Source organism: Equus przewalskii, chromosome 31 (genome assembly GCF_037783145.1).
Source record: "Equus przewalskii isolate Varuska chromosome 31, EquPr2, whole genome shotgun sequence".
NCBI classification, from domain to species: domain Eukaryota; kingdom Metazoa; phylum Chordata; class Mammalia; order Perissodactyla; family Equidae; genus Equus; species Equus przewalskii.
Window position 1 is genome coordinate 12,652,345 of NC_091861.1, and position 25,432 is coordinate 12,677,776.

The window sequence follows — 25,432 nt, forward strand, 5'->3', positions numbered from 1 at the left end:
TGTCATTAACAGTCTGTTTTTGTCAAACCCCATCTCTGTGGACAGGGGACTGATCACCTTTTACTTCTGCAGCTGCAACCTTTTAATTCAAAGCTCATTGTATTTTATGCCCCTGGTAATTTATCTTAAATGTTTTCTGAATATTTGCTCTTTTTTATTTTACTCCTTTGTTTTTGGTTTTATAACCCAAATCACAGCTTATCAGGAAAGGAAACACATGTTATACCCCTAGTCTAGTAAACAGGCTGTTCTAGATAGCCCCTACCCCTCACCCCTACCTCAAAGAGCCCTAAGAATTCTCTAGCCAAACAAATAAAGGTTGCAGGGAGAGAACAGCAAAAGAAACAAACGCATCCTTTCCCTTGACGGTTTTGGAGCTTCATGTTTGGGATTTGTGTACAGTGGGTTCCTGCTATATCTGTATTTACGAAAGTTAATGCAAATTTGTTTTATATAAAATAAATAAAATAAATCCATCCGTCTTGTGAGACAAGACACTTCACAAGACTTACTTGAGCTTTGAGATCTTCTAGGAAAATCTGAGGAATTTATATTAATTAATTTGTGTCAGAGAAAAGTAGCTGATACATTGTGATTTAGGAAATGAACCAGGAAGCCCAATTTAGGAGCAGCAGAGCAGTGTTCTAACCCAGATTGACTCCCGAGTCTGGGCTTCATACTGTGCTGAGTTGGCTCCTGGGATCAGGGTTCAGTAATTGGGCTGTTTCTACTAGAGGGTTAGGCATTTAAGCTAAACACAGATTTCTGATCACTTGACTTAAAAATAAAAATGCCTTTCTTTGAAAACCTGCAAGCTTTTAGTGCGCTGAAGCTCCTAGCAGACTTTTGTATCATACAGACCTTGGCACTCCCACTTCCCTACTTGGAAGAATTCCCTCTTTTGATTACTGTTTGCCTCCCACCCCCACCAAGTGAGAGTCTCTGCTGTGGGGCAGCATCATCACTGCTGTGTGTGGGTGTAGTTCTCTCAGACGTGCTAGTAAGGAGCAAAGGTGGGTGACCATTAATAGAGTTAGAAGAAATAAATAAACTTTGAAAAAAGTTCTTTTTTAAAAAAAGCTTTTTTCACTAAAAAGTGAGACTCTCAGGCCATTTTGAAAGGTTCTTTTCTTAAAACTTTAAACTAGTAAAGTTCTAGGTTTTTCTTTTTATTAAAGTTCCCTTCTTTCCCCATGGAGAAATGTTTATCTAGTGGCTGCTGCAGAAATAGCTGTTTGAGTGCTTTTTATCTAAATGTAACCGGATGTGTTCTCTTCTCTTTCCTCCGTTCTCAATCCTACTTTTAGGATCATTTTTACTTCCTCAAATTCCCATCTTAAACCTTTACTGAAGTCTCTTTTGTAGGCTGTTCAGCCTTCTCATTCATCTGCATGAACAATTATTTATTGTAAACTTTTCTTGTCTGTATTAGCATATGTGAGATAAGTTTAAAGCAGTCTTTGTCATTAAGAACTTAAAATCTGTTAGCAAGTAGTTTTTAAGCTTCCCGTTATTTTGTGATCTCGTCAGACAAGCTACCTGCTTCTCCTTGTGTGATTTCTCCTCTTACCTTACTCCCTCTGTGTGGTGCCTCGTATGACAGACTCTATGTCAATAGGCAGCAAAACACTGTATCATAACGTAGCTGGACAAGAAGATGTGATTTCTCATAGATGCAGTGCTCCCTGCAGTCCTTTGTCACCGTTTTCCTATTCTTCCTGATTTTAGCTATCTGGAGCACTGTTATAATGTAGCAGGAAAAATTGGATCAGGAATTTGGAGACACTTTTCTCTGTGTTTTGATTGCTGCCTTGGCTTCCCAGAGGTATATTGGTCTGTGCTTGGGTAGTACTGCCATTCAGATAAGGCATCCAGTTGACTCCTTTGCCTGCATTGCTGTTTTTCTCTGCTAGTCCCAAGTGTCTCAGTTGGGCTGAGTGTTTTATTCTTTTTCATTATGATTATGTTGAAGTATCAGAGGATGAAATATGTCGGTAAATATCTAATTAAAACCTCAACATACCTATTCATTTCATTGTAAATTTTTCAAAGAGTGATATAACTATTCTTTAGTTCGGCCCAAACTGCGGGTTTTGTCAAAGCTATATTTAGTGTATGTTTAGTAGGCTGAAGAAAATAAGGTTTGTATAGGGAAAACCATTGAGCTGATCTTTTATCCTGATTTTATATATTCTCTCTCCACTAATTTACAGACCCAGGGCTTGGACACTGACGTTTTGCATGGATGTTCTATTTGTCTGTTTATGTATGTAAAATGGAAAGTTACAGTGTTATATGCATATGTATATTTTTATGACTTGTATATAGGAGAGTGCATATGGTTTATATTTTAAAGTTTCTTTAGCTTTGATCTTTACTTTATTGCAGTAACATTGGATTATAATATATAACTTTCAGATGTACATCGTAATATATGTCGAATTCTGTGTAGATTACATCATGTTCACTACCCAAAGACTAATTATAATCCATCACCACGCATGTATGACTAATTGCTTCTTTACCCTTGCCTCTCCCCCCCGTGCTCTTTGGTAACCACCAATCCAATCTGTGTTGCTGTGTGTGTGTGTGTTGTTGTTTTTATCTTCTACTTATGAGTGAGATCATATGGTATTTGACTTTCTTCCTCTGACTTATTTCACTTGGCATAATATCCTCAAGGTCCATCCACGTTGTCACAAATGGCATGATTTCATCATTTCTTATGGCTGAGTAGTAGTCCATTTTGTATATATACCACACCTTCTTTATCCATTCATCCTTTGATTGGCACCTAGGTTGCTTCCAAGTCTTGGCTATCGTGAGTAAGGCTGCGATGAACAGAGGGGTGCATGTATCTTTATGCATTAGTGTTTTCAAGTTCTTTGGATAAATACCCAGCAGTGAAATAGCTGGATCTATTCTTAATTTTGGTAGATATGGTAAATATGGTAGATCTATTCTTAATTTTCTGAGAATGCTCCATACTGTTTTCCATCGTGGCTGCACCAGTTTGCACTCCCACCAGCACTGTATGAGGGTTCACTTCTCTCCACACCTTCTCCAACACTTGTTGTTTCCTATCTTGTTAATTATAGCCATTGTGACCAGAGTGAGGTGATATCTCATTGTAGTTTTGATTTGCATTTCCCTGGTAGTTAATGATGTTGAATATGTTTTCATGTGCCTGTTAGCCATCTGTATATCTTTGGAGAAATGGCTGTTCAGATCTTTTGCCCATTTTTTAATTGGGTTGTTAGTTTTTTTGTTGTTGAGACGTATGAGTTCTTTGTATGTTTTGGATGTTAACCTCTTATCTGATACGTTGTTTGTAAATATCTTCTCCCATTTGTTAGGTTGTGTTTTTGTTTTGTTGATGGTTTCCTTTGCTGTGCAGAAGCTTTTTAGTTTGATGTAGTACCATTGTTTATTTTTTCTTTTGATTCTCTTGCTGGGTCCAACATGGTGCTTGAAAATATGCTGCTAAGACTGATGGCAAAGAGTATGCTGCCTATATCTTCTAGAAGTTTCATGGTTTCAGGTCTTACATTCAAGTCTTTAATCCATTTTAAATTGATTGTTGTGTGTAGTGTAAGATAATGGTCTGCTTTCATTCTTTTACGTGTGGCTGTCTAGTTTTCCCAACACCATTTATTGAAGAGACTCTCCTTTCTCCATTGTGTAGTCTTGGCTCCCTTGTCGAAAATTAGCGTCCGTAGGTGTGTGGGTTTATTTCTGGGCTCTTGGTTCTGTGCCATTGATCTGTGTGTCTGTTTTTGTGCCAGTACCATGCTGTTTTGGTTACTGTGGCTTTGTAGTATATGTTGAAATCAGAGAGTGTGATACCTCCAGCTTTGTTCTTTTTCCTCAGAATTCCTTTGGCTATTTGGGGTCTTTTGTTGTTCCATATAAATTTTAGGATTCTTTGTCCTCTTTCTGTGAAAAATGTTGTTGGAACTTTGATCGGAATTGCATTGAATCTGTAGATTGCTTTAGGAAGTATGGACATTTTAACTTTGTTAATTCTTCTAATCCAAGAGCATGGAATATCTTTCCATTTCTTTCTGTCATCTTCAATTTCTTTCAACAATGTTTTATAGTTTTTGGTGTACACATCTTTCCCCTCTTTGGTTAAGTTATTCCTAGGTATTTTATTCCTTTTCTTGCAATTGTAACTGGGATTGTATTCTTTTTTTTTTTTTTAAAGATTTTATTTTTCCTTTTCTCCCAAAGCCCCGTGGTACATAGTTGTATATTTTTAGTTGTGGGTCCCTCCAGTTGTGGCATGTGGGACGCCACCTCAGCATGGTTCGATGAGCGGTGCCATGTCCGTGCCCAGGATCTGAACCAGTGAAACCCCGGGCTGCTGAAGCAGAGCGCACCAACTTAACCACTCGACCACAGGGCCAGCCCTGGGATTATATTGTTAATTTCTCTTTCTGCTACTTTGTCATTAGTGTATAGGAATGCAACTGATTTTTGTATCCCACCACTTGACTGTATTCATTTATTATTTCTAGAAGTTTTTTAGTGGATTCTGTAGGGTTTTCTATATATAAAATCATGTCGCCTGCAGATAGTGACAATTTCAATTCTTTTCCAATTTGGATCCCTTTTCTTTCTTTTACTTGCCTGATTGCTCTGGCTAGGACTTCCAATACTATGTTAAATAATAGTGGTGAAAGTGGGCATCCTTGTCTGGTTCCTGTTCTTAGAGAGATAGCTTTCAGTTTTTCTCCATTGGGAATATTAGCTGTGGGTTTGTCATATAAGACCTTTATTATGTTGAGGTATTTTCCGTCTATACCCATTTTATTTAGAGTTTTTGTCATAAATGAATGCTGTATCTTGTCAAATGCTTTCTCTGCATCTATGGAGATGATCATGTGATTTTTAGTCTTTGTTTTGTTAATGTGGTGTACTGTGTTGATTGATTTGTGGATGTTGTACCATCCCTGCATCCCTGGAATGAAACCCACTTGATCATGATGTATGATCTTTTTAATGTATTGTTGTATTCAATTTGCTGATATTTTGGTGAGGATTTTTGCATCGATATTCATCAGTGATATTGGCCTGTAATTTTCTTTTTTTGTGTCATCCTTGTCTGGTTTTGGTATCAGGATAATGTTGGCTTCGTAGAATAAGTTAGGAAGCCTCCCCTCCTCTTCAATTTTTTGAAAGAGTTTGAGAAGGATAGGTATTAAGTCTTCTTTGAATGTTTGGTAGAATTCACCAGGGAAGCTGTCTGGTCCTGGACTTGTATTTTTTGAGAGGTTTTTGATTACTGGTGATTGGTCTATTCAAGTTCTCTATTTCTTCTTGATCCACTTTTAGAAGGTGGTATGATTCCAAGAATTTATCCATTTCTTCTAGATTATCCAATTTGTTGGCATATAGCTTTTCATAGTATTCTCTTATAATCTTTTGTATTTCTGAGTTGTCTGTTGTAATTTCTCCTCTTCCGTTTTTTTCTTTGAGCTTTCTCTCTTTTTTTCTTGGTGAGTCTAGCTAAAGGTTTGTCAATTTTGTTTACCTTTTCAAAGAACCAGCTCTTGGTTTCATTAATTTTTTCTATTTTTTTTCAGTCTCTGTTTTGTTTCTTTCTGCTCTGATTTTTATTATTTCCTTCCTTCTGCTGATTTTGGGCTTTGTTTGTTCTTCTTTTTCCAGTTCCTTTAGGTGCACTATTAGATTGTTTATTTGGGATTTTTCTTCTTTGTTGAGATGGGCCTGAAGTGCTATAAACTTTCCTCTTAGAACCGCTTTTGCTCTATCCCATAGATATTGGCATGTTGTATTTTCATTTTCATTTGTCTACAGGTGTTTTTTGATGTCTCTGATTTCTTCATTGACACAGTCGTTACTCAGTAGCATTTTGTTTAATCTCCACATTTTTGTGGCTTTTCTGGTTTTCTTCCTGTAGTTGGTTTCTAGTTTCATACCTCTGTGGTCAGAAAAGATGCTTTGTATTATTTTGATCTTGTTAAATTTATTGAGACTTGTTTTGTGGCCTGAATGTGATCAATCCTGGAGAATGTTCCGTGTGCATTTGAAAAGAATGTGTATTCTGTGGTTTTTTGGATGGAATGTTCTATATATAGCTACTAAGTCCATCTGGCCTAATGTGGTGTTTAAGGCCAATGTTTCCTTATTAATCTGTTTGGGTGATCTGTTCATTGGTGTAAGTGGAGTGTTAAAGTCTGCTACTGTTATTGTGTTACTGTCTATTTCTCCTCTTATGTCTGTTAATAATTGCTTTATATATTTAGGTGCTCCTATGTTGGGTGCATAGATATTTACAGGTGTTATATCCTCTTGTTGGATTGTTCCCTTTATCATCATGTAGTGCCCTTCTTTCTCTCTTGTTACAGCTTTTGTTTTAAAGTCTGTTTTGTCTGATATAAGTGTGGCTACTCCCGCTTTCTTTTCTTTGCCATTTGATCTTATTTTAACTCCTTTGTGCTGGAGTTTCTCCATGATGAACTTATTTACAGGAATACTTTGGTGGTAATTAACGATTTTTAATGACATTGAAGTTTTCAGAAATTTCAGAAAGTATTAAATACTTATCTTTTTTTCTCTTTTATCTCAGGCTAAAGTAAATGAAGCTGTAGAAAGCTTACTCTCCCTGAAAGCTCAATATAAAGAAAAAACTGGGAAGGATTATATACCTGGTCAGCCCCCATTATCTCAAAGTTCAGATTCAAGTCCAACCAGAAGCTCTGAGCCTTGTGGTCCAGAAACACCGGAAGCCAAAGTACTTTTTGACAAAGTGGCTTCTCAGGGAGAAGTAGTTAGAAAACTTAAAGCTGAAAAAGCCTCTAAGGTTAGTATGGTATTTTGTTTCTGTGCTTTTTTGTTTTTTACATTACAGGCTAGAAAATTATTTTATTACATTACATTATTGCCTAGAACACAGTCTGCCCCATCGAATCTGGCTAACTTCTACTCATATTTCAGTTCTCAACTCTGGGACCATGCCTTTCAGAGAAACCCTCATTGGTTCTTTCTCCCCCAAACTAGATATGAGTGAACATTCTTATATGGCACTGCCTTTCTCTGACATAGTAAACACACTGTATTTTAATTGTTAAATTATTTCTCTCTAGTCTGTAAGATCCTTGAGAATAGGGACCTGGACCCTGACTGGACCTGCTCATTGTAGGCCCTTAATACATACTCTTTTCTCCCAAAGCCCTGTCCATCTCAAACGGCACGTTTTATTTTGAGCTCTGGTGTAGTTTGTGCTAATTGCATTATCTTTGTAGGAGTAGGATTTTTTGGTGCAGATGCATATGAGTGGAAAACAATAAGTCATCATAAGTTTTGAAGTTTAACCAATAATATAGAAATTTAATTACTATCATCTTTATAATTGTGAAATGTTTAACTTACGTAGTTATTGACTCTTAAATGACAAGAAAATACATGTTATATACTAGTGCTTTTTAACAGAACTTTCTGTGATGATGGAAATGTTCTATAACAGTTCTGTCCAATACTGTAGTCACTAGCTACAGGTGGCTGTTGAGCACTTGAAATGTGACTTTTCTGACTGAGGAACTGAATTTTTAATTTTGTTTAATTTAAATCTAAATAGCTACATGTGGGTAGTGACTACTGTTGGGACAGTGCTGTTATGGACTGTACTGTTTTCTTTTCACTCTTTAGTGTAATTCTGTTGTTGTTTATCATATTCTTTTACTTATTTTAGCAGTTAATATTTTTAACGTTCTCCATCCCTACCTTGTACCCCTCTGCCTTTAATTATGTTTTCAAATCTGCTTGTAAAGCTTTGGACATTGTATTTGTTTAAGTGTGCTTAGATAGTGATTGGAATTAAATCCTATCTTCTCTCCTTCCTCTTTTGTTAAACTAAAGGATCAAGTGGATACAGCTGTGCAAGAACTCCTCCAGCTGAAGGCTCAGTACAAGGCTCTGACAGGAGTAGAGTACAAGCCTGTCTCTGCCACTGGGGTTGAGGACAGAGATAAGAGGAAGAAAGAAAAAGAAAATAAATCTGAAAAGCAGAATAAGTCTCAGAAACAAAATGATGGCCAAAAGAAAGACCCCTTTAGAAACCAAGGAAGTGGGCTGTCATCAGATGGAACAGGAGAAGGGCAAGGGCCTAAGAAACAGACCAGGTAATGAAACATGGAAACTTCATCTGAAGTGAAGCAGAGTTTTGAATGAATTCAGTTCTTAAATTATTTTTCTAAAAAATGAATTGTGGTTAGTTTGACTATCATGTTACATTGGAAAATGCTAAAGCTATAATGTCAGCAGATAGCTTTTAGTTAATTAATTAAAATTGGTAACGTTCATTTGCTTGTTTCAAGAATCTCAGAATATAAAACGTTCAGTGAAGTCTCCCTCCTATGCTTATTCCATTTTCCCAGTTCCCCTGCTGCCCTAATGAATTGGTAGCCACGGTTGTTAGTTCCTTCTGTATCTCTGTATCTCTTGAGAGATTTTCATTTGATTACGCAAGTAAATACAAATATGTATAAATGTTCTTTTTGTTCCTCCTTTTTAACACAATTGGTAGCCTAACTATATACATTGTTTTGTACCTTAAACAGATTTTTCTAATGAAAATCTTTTGTTGGGACTAAATGAGAACTTCATTCTCAATAGGATTTTAAAATTGGTAGCTTAAATATAAAACAAAGCTGTTTTAAAGACAAAACAGTGGAATAGATGGTGTTTCAGGATCTTCTAATCTGGTTGAATAATGGCATTTCCTACTTATAATCCCCATCCCAAAATTAGAGTGAACTTTGTGCTGGGTTTCTGTAATGGCTTAATAAGAAGAAAAAGTTATTAGCAACTACTATTATGAGATACTTTGGTTTTAGATTTGTTTAGCTGAATTTCAAATTCTACTTCCCATCTCTCACCTCATACACACAATGTCTCCTTAAACAAGAGAGTACAACAGTTATTATTCTTGTCTGTTGACTGGGTGATCAGATTTATAGAACAGTGGAGGGAATAGAACGTCTCGCCTTTGACCTTATGACTGCGTGTGAAAGGGCCAGGTTTCATAGAGGCATTTTGTTGAGATGTGTCAAAGTGAAATAGTTGAGAATGCAAATGCAAGTCCATTAGGGTTTTAATCCAGTAAAGCCTTATTTGTGAACTCGAAAAAGATACAGCTTTTGTAAAACATAACTAATGGGTAGATTTTCCCATGTGGATCCTAAGACCACAGTTCCGTGAGTAATGTTGGTGTCTCAAGGAAAGGATTATTGCCTGGAATAGTTTTTTGTTGCAGATCTAAATTATTTTGGAAGCATCTACCTCTGCAACTTTTATTTATTGCAGTTAAAAGAAGAACTTCTAGAATATAAAGGATATGTATACCTATTTTTGCACACCTGTATACACATATATTTGTCGTTATTACCTTTTACATTTTAATTTTAGTGAGACACTCATCTTACTAGCTATAATTTTGCCTGGATTGAGATCAGCAAAAGATTCTTCTTTTTTAGTGAAAAATAGTATGTGAATAGGCTCTCTGTTATAAATATATTACTTTATAAAGAACTTTGTAAAAGAGATCTCTGCATTAAAATCATAGCTTTTGTTAGGCTTGGCTTTCCTAGTTTTTTGTGGACAGTCTCTCATCTCCTTTTAAGAGATAACTGAACTGTCTTCTAGGTTAAAAATGTTATCTTGAGAATGAATATAGAAGCGATATAGAAATAACTCATACTGGAGAAAAACTAACCTATTTTGAACTTTAGAGGTTTATTTTCATTCAGCCTAGAAGCAATTGCTGAATGAGGGATTTATATTTTATTTTTCGTATCTGCAGATTGGGTCTTGAGGCAAAAAAAGAAGAAAATCTTTCAGAGTGGTATTCTCAAGTGAGTATGCATTCAGTTGATTTTTATGTTTTAAATTTCTCAAAGGCTACTTTATACTTAGATTCTAAGGTCCAGATATAAAGTAATAATGTATCATGCCTTTAATAATACATAGTATAGTCATTTAACATGTCACAGTTTTCAAAGCATGTTCACATCAAGTATTGAATCAAAAAGTAGCCCTATGAGATAGTCATTATTTGATTTCTTTCTATGGTGAGGTAAAGGGATTAGTTTGAAGTTACAAAGGTAGAAAATAGCAGAAGCAAGATTAGAATTCAAGTTGTCTGAAGAGTTTAGAGCCCGGTGTTTCTCAGGATAGAAAAGTCTGTTCTGTATGCACATTAAGAGCATGTACCAACAGTGGAAGCCTCCAGATTTGAAGCTTGGTTATCATACTCTTGGCACTTGTACTATAATTTTTGTTAAATTTAAGCTTGAAAGACTGTATTTTTCTTTTAAAAAGGTCATCACAAAGTCAGAAATGATTGAATACTATGATGTAAGTGGCTGCTATATTCTTCGTCCCTGGGCATACTCCATTTGGGAATCCATCAAGGACTTTTTTGATGCTGAGATCAAGAAACTTGGTGTTGAAAACTGCTATTTCCCCATGTTTGTGTCTCAAGGTGCATTAGAGAAAGAGAAGACTCACATTGCTGACTTTGCCCCTGAGGTAAGTTAGCTTGCTTTATTTTTGCAGTTTTCTCTCATAAACTCAGAAGTATATTTTTCAGTTCACACCTGAATAGTAATTTAAAAGACAAATTATAACAACTAATTCAGAGAAATGTAAAGCCATTTTTTGAAAAAAAATTATATTTCTACCTTCAGAGGAAGTTATAATTCTGTTTGTTCCATTAATTACCTGGCTTTTACTTTTCCCTGAACATTTATAAGGAGAGTAAGTATCCATCTTTTCTTGCAGTGAACAGCAGCGATTATTTTAGCTTGCCTTAATTAATATAGCAAAATTGAAATACAGATTTGCTGCGTTTGTGCTGTTTCTCTAAAATGCTGTTAAAAGTGTATAAAAAATTATTTTATCTTACTAGGTTGCGTGGGTTACAAGATCTGGTAAAACAGAGCTGGCCGAACCAATTGCCGTCCGTCCTACTAGTGAAACAGGTGAGGATGGGCCTTGGAGCACAGGAGAGATCTCATTGAGACATTAGAGACAGCTTCCAGAGTTGAGTCTCAGCTTTTATTTTGTGATATTTGTAATCTTTGTTGATGATATGAAGCTTAATGAATATTGATAAAGATGAACGTAAACTTAAGTTGTATAAAATTTTATCCTCCGCACAGTATTCATGGCAGAGCTCTTTATCATTAAGATAAAGGTTTTTTTTAAAACACTTTCATCATTTTTTATTTCATGCTATAATGTTTTAGAACTTTCCAAGGAATGTTTTTCTTGGGATAATTTTTATTCTTGAAACTGATTATAAAATTGCAACATTAATGTTTTACGCCAAATTTGCTTATAAATTTTGTTAGTCATTTTAATACTACAATTGCATTCATGTAGGGTTTTTATTGGTTACTAAGTGATTTCATTTACATCATTTTATATGCTTGATAACAGTGTAGTGAGCGAGGTGAAGGCAGCTACTGTTATCTCCATTTTGCTGGTATAAAAGGTCTCGGAAAAGTTAAGTGATTTTCCTAAAATTACGCATAGTCAATGGGAGTGCTACTTGGAAATTTTGAGCCTTTGGGCTTGTCACTCTCTTCCAAAGTGATTATCCATCTTCAAAGTTAAGGATTGTTTGCTCTTTATGTGATACTACTAGTGATCCTCTTGTATAATATTATCATGGTGCATTATTGAAATTATGACACCAGCTGTTTTTCACATACCAGATCTGCAAAGTCTTGTTTGACTAGTTCTAGATAATCATGAGTAGGCTGTGATAAGACAGGCAGCTTCATGTAAATTAGAGTTCACGGCAGGAGCTTTCCTACTCTGGGTAGATGCAGCAGATAGATTTAAATTCTGGTTCTAAATAGTAACTGTGCTGAATTCAGTAAGTTGTTTAAATTCTCTAAGCTCAGCTTCCACATCTTTAATATTGAGATTAATAATCTTCTGTTAGATTAGTACTTTGTAGGTTGAATGTAAGAATTGAACAGGATAATGAATGCAAAGAACTTAACACAGAACATGTGTTATATACTTATATACTATAAGATCTTCAATTACTGTTTTTAAAAACAAAATAGCTGAAAAGCAGTCAAATTAAATTAAATGTTTAATGTAAATCTTGTTGTGAAGAATGTAAAATATGGTCAAGTTTAGATAGATTTATTTCCTTGACTAATTCGCTTTGTGAAATATAGAATAATATCATTCATTTACCATTACGAACATTGGAAACTCTTTTGCACAAACACAACATTTTAATTCCTATTAATTGTGTTACCAGTTTGACCCTTACCCGTCTTCAAGGAGAAATAAAACCTACAATGGCTCACGCTGCCTGTATTTTCCTGTCTTTTCAGTAATGTATCCTGCATATGCTAAATGGGTGCAGTCACACAGAGACCTGCCCATCAGGCTCAATCAGTGGTGCAATGTGGTGGTAGGTACACACCCCTTCTTTTATTCTGTCGTTATTCTTCTTACTTATTTCTTTTAAAAGCACGTTTTGTTCTTCCTTATCTTTATATTCAAAGGATTGGGAATATGGAAGCATTTTTGAAGTATTTTGGATCACAATTATGATTTCTGATTACTTACCATATAATGTCGTTAATAAAAATGGAAACACTCTCTAATGACCAAATGGTCTTGTCTCTTGCAGCGTTGGGAATTCAAGCATCCTCAGCCTTTCCTGCGTACTCGTGAATTCCTTTGGCAGGAAGGGCACAGTGCATTTGCTACGTTTGAAGAAGCAGCAGAAGAGGTATAAAAAGTTGTCTTCCGTATTAATTATGTTCTATTTCTTTGTCTTACTTTTTTCTTCAGCTGTAAGTAATGTAGTGCTCTCTATTTATATAGTAATCACTCAATAAATAACTGTAACTTGAAACTTGATCTAATCTCAACATTAAAAGATAATTTCCTGGTACAAATTATTTTGTTACGGAAAATTTATTTATTACTTGTTAAAAGAAAAAACAAGTTAATTCAAATGTACATGGACTTAAGAAACTACTTATTGAAATTTTATCAGAAAAAGTACTATTTTAAATTTTCAAATGAAAATATTTTTGGACTTTATAGAAGAAATTATAATCCCATGGATGAAATTTATTCTTCAGGAGATTTTCACCCTGGTTACTGTACATCTTTCATAAGCATTTATTTTCTCTTATATTCTAAATTTACGTATATTTAAAAAAGTTATTCAGCTTCTTTTCGCACTGCTTTGTTGAATGTCTTCCTTAATAAATTCACACTGGCTGCATTAACCTTTCCATAAAAAAAAAGGTTTTTATTGTTTGAAGTTCTTTTCCCACCACAATTAGTGTAGTTTTATAGATCTATGATAAATAAATATGCCATAAACTTGAACGTTTTTACATTTAAAATGTTGTTACAGGTCTTGCAGATACTTGACTTATATGCTCAGGTATATGAAGAACTCCTGGCAATTCCTGTTGTAAAAGGAAGAAAGACTGAAAAGGAGAAATTTGCAGGAGGAGACTATACAACTACAATAGAAGCATTCATATCTGCTAGTGGAAGAGCTATCCAGGTATTAAACTGCTGTGTGGTGTGAGTAGGGGACTGTAAACATAACCTGTGCACAGATCCAACACATTTCTTCTGTCATCAGAGAAGTAGACTGTTTTAAACAATCAGTGTTTCATGTGCTTTCTAGACCATATAATTTCAAGCAAATCTGTCTCATTCCTCTAGATCTCCAAAGACAATTAAGTCAAGGCTTGTATCCTGAATTACCGAAGCCTGAATTCCTTTTTAATCTTTGTAGTTAAAGTTCCTCCTATTAAGGGGGCTTCTCACAGCAGTACATGTCTGTATATTTTTTGTCTAATCATAGTCTCTTTGTTGTATCAGTTATGCTTTAAAAATTTATTTAATATAAAAAATCAGGGACTATAAAATAGGTCTAGTGCTATTTTAAGGTGTGTGATCTTGTAATAATCATTTTCAGAGGCAATAAGTTATTAAAATTAAAACTTATATTTCTCTGTTTTAGGGAGGAACATCACATCATTTAGGGCAGAATTTTTCCAAAATGTTCGAAATCATTTTTGAAGATCCAAAGACACCAGGAGAGAAGCAATTTGCCTATCAAAACTCCTGGGGCCTGACAACTCGAACTATTGGTGTCATGACAATGGTTCATGGGGACAACATGGGCCTGGTATTACCACCCCGTGTAGCCTGTGTTCAGGTAAGTAAAATATCCCTGTTTATCCTTCCTTTTATAAAGTACAAGCCATAGTTACTAAAGGAAATTCGAAAGAGTGATTTCCTGCATATCATTCAGATAGATTTCACTGATATAGAAACAACGTAGAATACAGTCTAGACCTTAGAGTTGTGCGACTATCTATCATTTGTATTATTGTTTTTTATTCTTTTAACTTTTTTAGCTATTTTGTATAAAACTTTTTAGAAATAATTTTTGAAATGACTTATAATAGGTTAAATGAAATATAGTAGGTAACATGAAAATGCACTGAGCATGGACAAGCAATATGCAACTAATTAATAGACATTCTGTATAGATTAGAAATCACACAAGTGGATTTATGTTTAGATTTATAGTCATTGATAGGTTTTGACTCCTGGATATTAGTAGTAATATGACTTTATTACTTCTGGATGCTGTTTCTTTGTATAAATTTGTGATATTGTGCTGGGTTCTAGGTGGTGGTTATTCCTTGTGGCATTACCAATGCGCTTTCTGAAGAAGACAGAGATGCTCTGATTGCAAAATGCAATGATTATCGAAGGCGGTTACTCAATGTTAACATTCGAGTTAGAGTTGATTTGCGGGATAACTATTCACCAGGTTGGAAGTTCAATCACTGGGAGCTCAAGGTAAATTCCTCAGCTGCATCTTTTACTCCCACACTCCCAATTTGGATTTGGATTTTCTTTATATATGCTTTTGTAAAACATAAGTGTTTTTCAGTACTTTTCTCTGTTTTGATAGTTGTGAGTTATTTTCTTCACTTTAAGTGTGGAGCACAGACACACTTCAAAGCTTTGTAATAGTGATACCTAAAGTGTGAAAATTGCTAAATTTAAATTTGTTTTTATGGAAGCTTATATTTATTTTGTTGGAATAAAATGATCTTGAAGACCTCGTTTATGATTAATAAACCTCATAGGGTTGTTATATTAAAATGTTTATACTGGGAATTCATATAATAAATAAGTTATTTAAACAGTAAGACTATCAGAATAATGGTGCATGGGTATCACCTGGCTGTCATTGTTACAGTTAATCAGTAAAACATCAGAGATTAATTTCATACTTTGTTTTTCACAGCACGTTGTTTGAGACCAATTTCTTGTTATTTTGTATATTCAAAGCCACTCTAAACTCTGGTTTAAAATAACTTTCATTTATTGCACATTAGCATCAATAGATGACCTATATTTTTAATTCCATTTTTCAGACTTATGGGATTTAACTTTTTTCTTACACTTAAACAGGGGATCTTATTAGATCTAGCAATTAGGAGTCAAGAATTTATAAACTCACATTACAGGAAATGGATGAGAAGATGTAGTGAGGTTGCAGCTCTAAGCTTTCAAGTATGGAAGCTCAGCAGTATTGGGATTATTCAGTATCACTACATGTAGGGTTCCCAAAGTTGCTAATATTTATCCCTTTATTTGTTTGAAATGGCCCCTAAGATAAATATCCTGTGCTGAAGAATAGTAATTATACTGATATTGTTCCCTTTTTATGTAGTATACTTTTTCCACGTACTCTTCTACCTTCAATGAGGACGTTAAAGATGAATATTTTCTCTGTGTCATTTCCCTTTAACTGCAATTTCTTTTGCTTAGTAATACCGATTGGGTGATTCTAGTAGCAGCTTGTCTAAACCTGTTTGTACTTGCCTGAGGTACCAAATGTTAAAGAAGAGACTTAATTCCTTACTATTAGCTAGATTGAAAGGGAAAAAAAGAAGCTGTCTATACTTCATTTCTATGTCCTTCCTCTTCCCCTTCCTCTTTTATCTCGCTCCTCTTCCCAGGACTGACTTGCCTTTGTCTCTGTCATTCTTCTTTTTAATACCCTGGCGACCTATCTGTGTGGGGGGGATATCTTAGTATGAGTTGATTCTGCTACAACTTCCTTGTCTCCAATTCTCAGGAAAGAAAACAAAGCACCTCGGTTCTAAACTTGATGTCCAGAATTAAAGAACATTAAGAGAGTTCACTGGCTAGTGAAAAGTATTAAAAGTATTGATTGTACTTTTCTTTGTGTGTGTGAGGAAGATTGGCCCTGAGCTAACGTCTGTGCCAATCTTCCTCTATTTTGTATGTGGGATGCTGCCACAGCATGGTTTGATGAGTGGTGCATGGGTCTGCGCCCGAGATCTGAGCCTGCGAACCCCAGGCCACCAAAGCAGAGCACACAAACTTAACCACTATGCCACTGGGCCAGCCCCTTGATAGTACTCTTTAATGCCATTTTAGTTCCATTTAGTCCAAAAATTCCTGAGGAAAGAAAAAATTTTGGGAGATCTAGATTTATATTCGTTTGATAGTGACTAACTTCGTAAAGTGGTGTCTGTCTGTCTCTGTGTCTGTGATGTATGTACGTATTGTGAGACTCACTCACATTAGTAAATGAGGTATATGGTTTGGTTGTCAGACCAGAACCCAGCAACTCCCATAACTTCTTTAATACCTCTTTATATATTATGAAAATAGAAAGGGGAAAATAATATGAGTGAATTAACTGCTTTTCTTTTTACTATGTTGGATGATTAAGATGATTTTGTGTTGCTGTTAAAAAAATGAATAAAAACAGGAGTCCTTTATAAGTAAATTAATAACTAGTTATGTACTTAGAGAAGATTGTCAACAAAATATATGCCTCCTCTATGATTTGGCCTCAGATAATATTCACAACTTCTATTTTTGTTATCCCTGTTCATACATCCCCTTCTCTTTTTCTTCTCACTTTATTTTTCCACCTCTCTGTCTTTACTTTGTACTATGTCTTCCGCTTGAGTTGTAGAACTTTTTTATTGTGAAACAATCACAAATTTACAGTAACACATGTACAGTACAAAAAATTAACTTTTTTCCTGAACCATTTGAAAATAAGTTACTGGCCTGATGCCCCATCACTCTACAAATGTCTTCTCCTACATAATCACAATACAGCCAACAAGATCAGGATGTTAACAATGGGACATTACTACCCTCTAATTCTAGAACCCATTCAGGTTTTGTGAGTTGTCCTGCTAGTGTCCTTCGTAGCAGAAGGATCATAGTTTAGAATTATTTGTTACATGTAATTGATATTCTCTTTTTTTTTTAATATTGGCACCTGCGCTAACAACTCTTGCCAATCTTCTTTTTTTTATGCTTTTTCTCCCCAAATGCCCCCAGTACATAGTTGTATATTTTAGTTGTGGGTCCTTCTAGTTGTGGCATGTGGGATGCCACCTCAGCATGGCCTGACAAACGGTGCTGTCTCCGTGCCCAGGATCTGAACTGGCAAAACCCTGGGCCGCAGAAGAGGAGCGCACGAACTTAACCACTCAGCCACAGGGCCGGCCCCTGTTATTCTCTTTAAGTCTGGAATATTTCCTCAGTTTTTCTTTGATTGTCATGATCTTAACACAGCATGTTTCTCATTAGCTTTTTTTTTTTTTTTTTTTGAGGAAGATTAGCCCTGAGCTAACATCTGGTGCCAGTCCTCTTCCTTTTTGCTGAGGAAGACTGGCCCTGAGCTAACATCTGTGCCCATCTTTCTCCAATTTGTATGTGGGATGACTGCCAGCATGGCTTTCAAGCAGTGCCATGTCTGTACCCGGGATCTGAACTGGCGAACCCCAGGCCGCTGAAGCAGAATGTCTGAACTTAACCACTGCGCCACTGGACCGGCCCCTCTCATTAGCTTTTTAATTAATTAAATTCTTTTTTTTGTAAGGAAGATTGGCCCTGAGCTAACGTCTTTTACCAATCTTCCTCTTTTTGCTTGAGGAAGATTGTTGCTGAGCTAACATCTGTGCCAGTCTTCCTCTGTTTTGTGTGTGGGATGCTGCCTCAGCCTGGCTTGATGAGCGGTGTGTAGGTCCATGCCCCAGGTCTGAACCCCTGAACCCTGGGCCGCCAAAGTGGAGTGCGTGAACTTAACTACTATGCCATCGGGTCGACCCCATAATTAATGAATATTTTTATGGAGCCATGGTTTCTGATACTATTCAGTAGGTTCTGATCTGTTACTGTCATTATTTATTTTGATGCTTAGGGTGTCTTTGGTATGACTGGTAGGATCCCCTAAAGCTGACTTTTGTGTTCTTCGACCACTTCCTTGCCTAGTGGCACAACAAGATGTTGTAGTGCTTATCTTCTGCTTTCTCTGCCCCAGCCCTGGAATTAGCCGTATCTCTAAGAAGCCCTGGTTCTTCTTAGTGGAGAATGGTATTTAGTGCTGAGTGTGCTCATCTCTTTTGAGCCATCACTGCTTCCAAGCCTTCTCAGTAGATGGAGCTATGGAGTATGTGTATTTGTCGATACACGCATATACTCACACACGTTTACATCTGTATTTCCATATCTGTCTATGTAATTTGATAACCATGAGTTCACATTAATACCTTTGTTTCCAATCAAAAACATAGTTTTCACTCTCTCTTTCCATATTTTAATTCCCTTTTCTGACAGTGAAAAACCTAGCTCCCATTCTCCTTCCTGTGTTTATTTATTTGGCCAATGCCTCTGTATACAACCAATCTCTCATTGCCCCTGGCCCCCAGCCCCCTGCGTGAATGCCCTCCTCATCCCGTGGGCTCTCACTCCATGCCAGGCTGTTCTCACATGAAGATGCCCACCTCAGGCTTTGACACTCTGCTCTGGGCTGCCACGGCTCTCTCCTTTTCCAGCACAAAATCCAGTCCTGTTGCATTTAGTTGTCATGTCTTTTTAGTTTCCTTTAATCAGGAGTAGTTCCTCAGCCTTTTTGGTCATTCATGACATTGACATTTTTGTAATATAGATCAGTTATTTTATAGGATGTTCTTCAATTTTCATGAATTTACTCATTAATTTTTGCCATCTCCAGTAACTTTTGTTCTCTCTTCCAGTTGAGGTTAGTCTCCCACTTCTTAGGTTCTGTACTGATTTTTACTATTTGTATGCATGCCTTATTTACCCTGCAAAACATGAAGCTCTTGAAGACAGGTTCTCTTTCTTAGTCATCTTCTAAATCTCATTGCACTTAGCACTTTCTGACATATGTGTACATTGGATGAATAAAGGAAAACAATAAAATAATGTACTGTTTAACATAGAACAATTTGTTCCATAGTGCTCCTTATTTTATAAAATAAATCTTCTCTAAAGGGTAAGTCGTTTTTTCTAGAGTAACATTTAAAAATTTTTCTGTGGCTTTGATTTGGGGAACCACTGATCAGCTGAACCCTATGTAGAGACTCCTAACTTAAATTTGAAAACCTCAGATTAATTTTAGAGGATTATTCCATCAAAAATAAAATGTTAAAAACCTACTGTTTATCACATAAGGTTCCAGGCCCCAAAAATGAGGTCTCTCTCAGCCTTAGTCCTCTCACAGAGCAGACTCAGTATATGCATTCACTGGGATCAAACAGTCACCCGCGTGCACTTACATGTAGTCCTCAAGCCCCTTTGTAAAAACCAGAGGGTATAGGAGAGTGGTTCCCAAAGTGCAGTCCTGCGACCAGCAGTCTCAGCATCGTTTGAGAACTTGGTAGAAACATAAATTCTCAGGCACCGTCTCCGGACCTACGGTAATAAGAAACGCAGAGGGTGGAGCTCATCCGTTTGTGCTGCAATAAGCCCTTCAGAGATTCTGATGCTTTCCAAGGACCCAGAGCTAGGGCTTCCCAACCAAAGCACCCAGCTGTGCCATGCATGAGTCAAGGATGAGCCAAGGTACTGACCGGTGGCCGGGGGTGGCTTTAGCTTCAAGAAGCCTTGTCTGTTTAGCCCCTTGTAACATACACGTGATTTTCTAAATGTTCTATTATGTGAGAAAAGTTAGGAAGGCGGATCTAGACAACTCCCCTCATGATTCTCCATTAAGTGCTTTCTTAGAACGACTTGGGCCGTACATTTTTTTCTTAGCTTTATGCCTTTTTATTGGAATAGGTTTCTGTAATATCTCAGGAATATTACCTGCTTTTTTTATTGTTTGCTTATGCCTTTGTCTTTTGGATTTTTATAGTGGATAAAGCCATGAAACAAGTATATATTCAATTGGAGACATGCGTGTATCATTTTTTAACTGCCTTTTTTGTTGTCTAGGGAGTTCCAATTAGACTTGAAGTTGGGCCACGTGATATGAAGAGCTGTCAGTTTGTAGCTGTCAGACGGGATACAGGAGAAAAGCTGACAGTTGCTGAAAATGAGGCTGAGACTAAACTTCAAGCTATTCTGGAAGACATCCATGTTAACCTTTTTACAAAGTTAGTTCCTTTGAATTGCTTGTGTCGCTCATCTTCAAATCCTACTCACAAAGTTTGAGATCTCTACTGAGGGATTCGTTGATTGCCCCAACTGGAAGTAATCTTTCCCTCTGAACTCACATGGTTCTTAATTTGCCTTTCTCTTTGTGTTTTTGACTTGTATTCTTATTTTTCTAAGTGCTTTCTGCTCCTTACTAGGTTTGCGGTGATGGACTGTCTGTCCCATAGATTAATTTGGGTTAATTTTAGATCCAGCCTTTTATGACATACAAATTTGAAGGATTAAGGCCTTGATTCTCACCTGTTGGATACACATTAGCTATACCTGGGAAGCTTTAAAAAAAGATACTGGTGCCTGGGCCCTCCCCGGAGATGTTAATTTAATTGGTCTAGAGTGGGCCTGGCACCAACAGTATTAAAGCTCCCCAGGTGATTATGGTGTGCAGCCAAGGGCAGGAACCTCCGGACTGGGTTTAGCGGTGAGGCTGAGGGTGAGGAGGTGCCTCAGGGTTGCCCTGACCTTTGGAGAATGGTCTTTTAGCATCACAGATGTTAAGACAGGTGCTAGAAGATTGGTGGCACATGTGTGATGCCTTATTTTTTTTTCTGACACAACTGAAGCAGAGAGGAAGGCCCACTGCCACTGGGGATGGAGGCTCCATTTGGGGGAGGGTAGTGCCTGCATTTTATTTATTCATTTATCTTCTAATACCTTGTGCCTAAATCATATTTGGCTTCAATAAGTCTTCCATTTGAGGGGTGAACTAGTTTTAGCCTTGGCTTTGGTGCTTCTTATGTGTATTTAGGCAAGTTGTTTTGCTGCTCTTGCCTTGCTTGCCCTAAAATGGGTATCATAATAAATTACGATAGTAGTTAGTAGTATAGATATATACTACTATATCTATATACATAGATAGTAATAAATTACCTAGTAGTAAGGGGTTACCACAAGGATAATGCATTTGAAGTTCTTCTGAACTCAGAACAGGTAATACTGTCAGAGATGAAAGGTTAGAAAGCTACCTCTCCTTATTGCTGCCATTCAAATAGTGCAGTGGTTTTTTTCTTCCACGGGTTCTCTTCAGAGTCAGTTCAGAACTTTGGGAACAGACACATGCCTGTGCCTCATACCTGGAGGCTCTGACATTAGTTTTAAGATAGTTCTGGTTATTGGTGGTGTTAAAATGCTGTCTTTGTGATTCACTTGTGCTTAGAAAACCACTGCTTTAGTGGCTGAAAAGCAGCTTTTGTGTTGACGTTTTTGTTAAGTAAATTTGTTAATGTAAATTGCATAAGGGTGAGACATTTTCCCCACCTTAAGGCGTAAGCTTGGTGAGCGGTGTATTCCTTTCTCTGGATGTCATTGGCTGTAACTTAGTCACATGGGCTCATCTCACTATGAAAAGGTCAAAGAAGGGGCAACAGATTTGGTGGGGAGCTAGAGGTTGTTGGCATAGAGTTAACATGGTCTTAGCCCTGAGATTCAGAAAAGAAAAATACGCCTTCTCTGTCTTGGTCACCACCCGTGAGTGGGCCTTCTGTAGTGTGTGACTGAATGTGGAAGAGGATAATATTTATTTCCATTTCTAAAACCTGAGGTTCTTACAAAAGAATTACATGGTTTATGAAAATAGCTCGAATAATGTATATTTGTGTTTTTTATTTTCAAAGCATTTTCATGCCATTGTGTTTGATTCTCACAGCAATCTTACATGGTAATTAAACTTAAGTATTTTTCCAGTTTTGTGGAAGGGAAAACTAAGACCAGAGTGGTTTAAAAATAACCCAGACTCTCATAGGTAGTAAGTGGTGTGGCCAGGAATGGAATGTTGGTGAACAGAGATTTAACAGCAATAAAAAAAGTCGTGATTCCCTGTTGTGTGCTTGGCAAAGTCCCCACTCGTGTAGTGTTCACAGTAACGCAATGAAGAGTTAACTCAGACGCACTGAACGTTGCTGCTAGCGACAAAGCCGAAATTCAAATTGAGTTCTTCTCACTTCCAGTTTGTTTTTTCGTTAAATTATACATATGTTTTTTTAAAACTTTGTCGTATTAGTAAGAAAAAATATGTATTTTTAAATTATTTTTTGACAGGGCTTCTGAAGACCTTAAGACTCATATGGTTGTGGCTAATACGATGGAAGACTTTCAGAAAGTGTTAGATTCTGGAAAGGTAAGAGACTTCTGAGAAGTTTTGAATATAAAAATATTTCAATAAATGGCATTTTAAGACTCATTGAGCTTATGCCTGTGTTAATCCCCTTTTCAAGGCCAGTCACACAGAAGGATTATATATGGCTCAGCATTCTCAACTCTTTTTTTTTCCCCCACTGGCTTTCCTTGAGCATTACAACGTTATATCACTTTTGGATAACACTGTGAACTAATTATGTAAAAGCTTTCTCATGCCTGATAAGCTGGCAAAACAACATTCATTCTGTATGACCCCTAGTGTTTTCATTATTGGAAATTTTCATTTTGTTTTTTACAGCTCCACATAAGTTCCTTAAGTAAGCGTTGTTTAGCTTTAGAAATGTAATGTGCAGATTCCTAAAATAAGGTTAAAAGTCCATTTCTTTCACTTCTCTGACCATATATACTAACCCAAATGTTAATTGGTTGAACTTTCTGAATAATAAGGGGGAAAGTATTGCTCATGTATAAACCTGTTTTTCAGAATGAGTGGGTAGTTCTGGCTCCTTAAAACTACGTAGGTTTTTCTCCATTGGAAAACTTTTAGAAATAATCAACAACTACAGCAAAGTTGCAGGATATGAAATCAACTTACATAAATTAGTAGCATTTCTGTACTCTAATAACGAACTAGCAGAAAAAGAACTCAGGAACACAATACCGTTCACAATTACAACAAAAAGAATAAAATACCTCAGGGTGAATTTAACTAAGGAGGTGAAGGACCTATACAATGAAAACTACATGGCTTTCCTGAAAGAAATGGATGAGGACATAAGAGATGGGAAGACATTCCATGTACATGGATTGGAAGAGTAAACATAGTTAAAATGTCCATACTACCTAAAGCAATCTACAGATTCAACGCTATCCCAATTAGAATCCCAATGACATTGATTGGAGCAACAAAAGACCCCGAATTGCTAAAGAAATCCTGAGAAAAAAGAACAAAGGTGGACGCATCACAATCCCTGACTTCAAATCATAATACAAAGCTACAGTAATCAAAACAGCATGGTACTGGTACAAAAACAGGTGCACAGATCAATGGAACAGAATTGAAAGCCCAGAAATAAAATGACACATCTAGGGAGCTAATCTTTGACAAAGGAGCTAAGGGCATACAATGGAGAAAAGAAAGTCTTTTCAACAAATGGTGCTAGGAAAACTGGAAAGCCGCATGTAAAAGAATGAAAATTAGCCATTCTTTTTCACCATTTACAAAAATAAACTCTAAATGGATCAAAGACCTGAAGGTAAGACCTGAAACCATAAGGCTTCTAGAGGAAAATGTAGGCAGTACACTCTTTGACATCAGTATCAAAAGGATCTTTTCAGACACCATGTCTTCTCAGAGAAGGGAAACAATAGAAAGAATAAACAAATGGGACCTCATCACACTAAAGAGCTTCTTCAAGGCAAGGGAAAACAGGATTGAAATAAAAAAACAACCCACTAACTGGGAAAAAATATTTGCAAGTCATATATTTGACAAAGGGTTAATCTCCATAATGTATAAAGGACTCACACAACTCAACAACAAAAAATCAAACAACCCAATCAAAAAATGGGCAGAGGACATGAACAGACATTTCTCCAAAGAAGATATGTGGATGGCCAATAGGCACATGAAAAGATGTTCATCATCACTGATCATCAGGGAAATGCAAATCAAAACTACACTAAGATATCACCTTACACCCATTAGAATGGCAAAAATAACCAAAACAAAAAGTAAAAAGTGTTGGAGAGATTGTGGAGAAAAAGGATCCCTCATACACTGCTGATGGGAGTGCAAACTGGTGTAGCCACTATGGAAAACAGTATAGAGATTTCTCAAAAACTTAAAAATAGAAATACCATATGACCTAGCCATCCCACTACTGGGTATCTAGCCAAAGAACTTGAAATCAGCAATTCCAAAAGTCCCATGCACCCCTATGTTCACTGCAGCATTATTTACAATAGCTGAGATGTGGAAGCAACCTAAGTGCCCATCAACTGATGATTGGATAAAGAAGATACGGTGTGTGTGTGTACACACACACACACACCCCCACACACAATGGAATATTACTTAGCCATAAAAAAGAACAAAATCATCCCATTCACAACAACATGGGTGGACCTTGAGGGTATTATGTTAAGTGAAATAAGCCAGATAGAGAAGGACAATCTGTATGACTCCACTCATAGGTGGAATTTAAACATATAGAGAAAGAGAACAGATGAGTGGCAACCGGGGGAAGCGGGGGGCGGGGGGGGGGGTGGGCACAAAGGGTGAAGGGGTGCACCTACAATATGACTGACAAACAATAATGTACAACTGATATTTCACAAGATTGTAAACTATCATAAACTCAATAAAAGAACTACATAGGTTTTTCTGATTAGGTGGTTAATGGCTCTTAAGATTTTATCAGCTTTATGTGTTATGCGTATACAGATGTTAATAGTGGAAACTTTTAATTTTGATAAGAGGTCCTGACTTGCAAAATTATTAATCACTGGAGTGAATCACCTGTGAACTTTAGTATTCTGGTGTACACGTTTGATTATACAATCAGTCCTGTGTCCCCAGGTTATAAATGAGAAAACCATGGCCCAAAGTCTAAATGAATTACTCCAAGCTATAGAGAAGCAGGCTTGGTACTAGAATTTAGGTCTTTCTTCTGACTCTGTTTAATGTACTTTTTGCTGTGTCTTTCTTCTTTTTCTTCTTTTTAAATTCATGCTG

At 36.5% G+C, this 25,432-nt stretch overlaps 1 protein-coding gene across 4 annotated transcripts in view; it reads left to right on the forward strand.

The window, feature by feature from the left end:
* Window positions 1-25,432, forward strand: part of EPRS1 (glutamyl-prolyl-tRNA synthetase 1) — a 71,822-nt gene that overhangs the window by 42,947 nt on the left and 3,443 nt on the right. For all 4 annotated transcript variants that reach the window (XM_070602049.1, XM_070602048.1, XM_070602050.1 and 1 more), the window contains 12 exons: window positions 6,596-6,829; window positions 7,885-8,147; window positions 9,827-9,878; window positions 10,345-10,554; window positions 10,934-11,006; window positions 12,384-12,463; window positions 12,686-12,787; window positions 13,427-13,582; window positions 14,048-14,245; window positions 14,725-14,898; window positions 20,341-20,501; window positions 22,597-22,675. In XM_070602049.1, coding sequence (XP_070458150.1) covers window positions 6,596-6,829; window positions 7,885-8,147; window positions 9,827-9,878; window positions 10,345-10,554; window positions 10,934-11,006; window positions 12,384-12,463; window positions 12,686-12,787; window positions 13,427-13,582; window positions 14,048-14,245; window positions 14,725-14,898; window positions 20,341-20,501; window positions 22,597-22,675 — 1,782 coding nt within the window. The remainder of the gene's footprint in view (window positions 1-6,595; window positions 6,830-7,884; window positions 8,148-9,826; window positions 9,879-10,344; window positions 10,555-10,933; window positions 11,007-12,383; window positions 12,464-12,685; window positions 12,788-13,426; window positions 13,583-14,047; window positions 14,246-14,724; window positions 14,899-20,340; window positions 20,502-22,596; window positions 22,676-25,432) is intronic.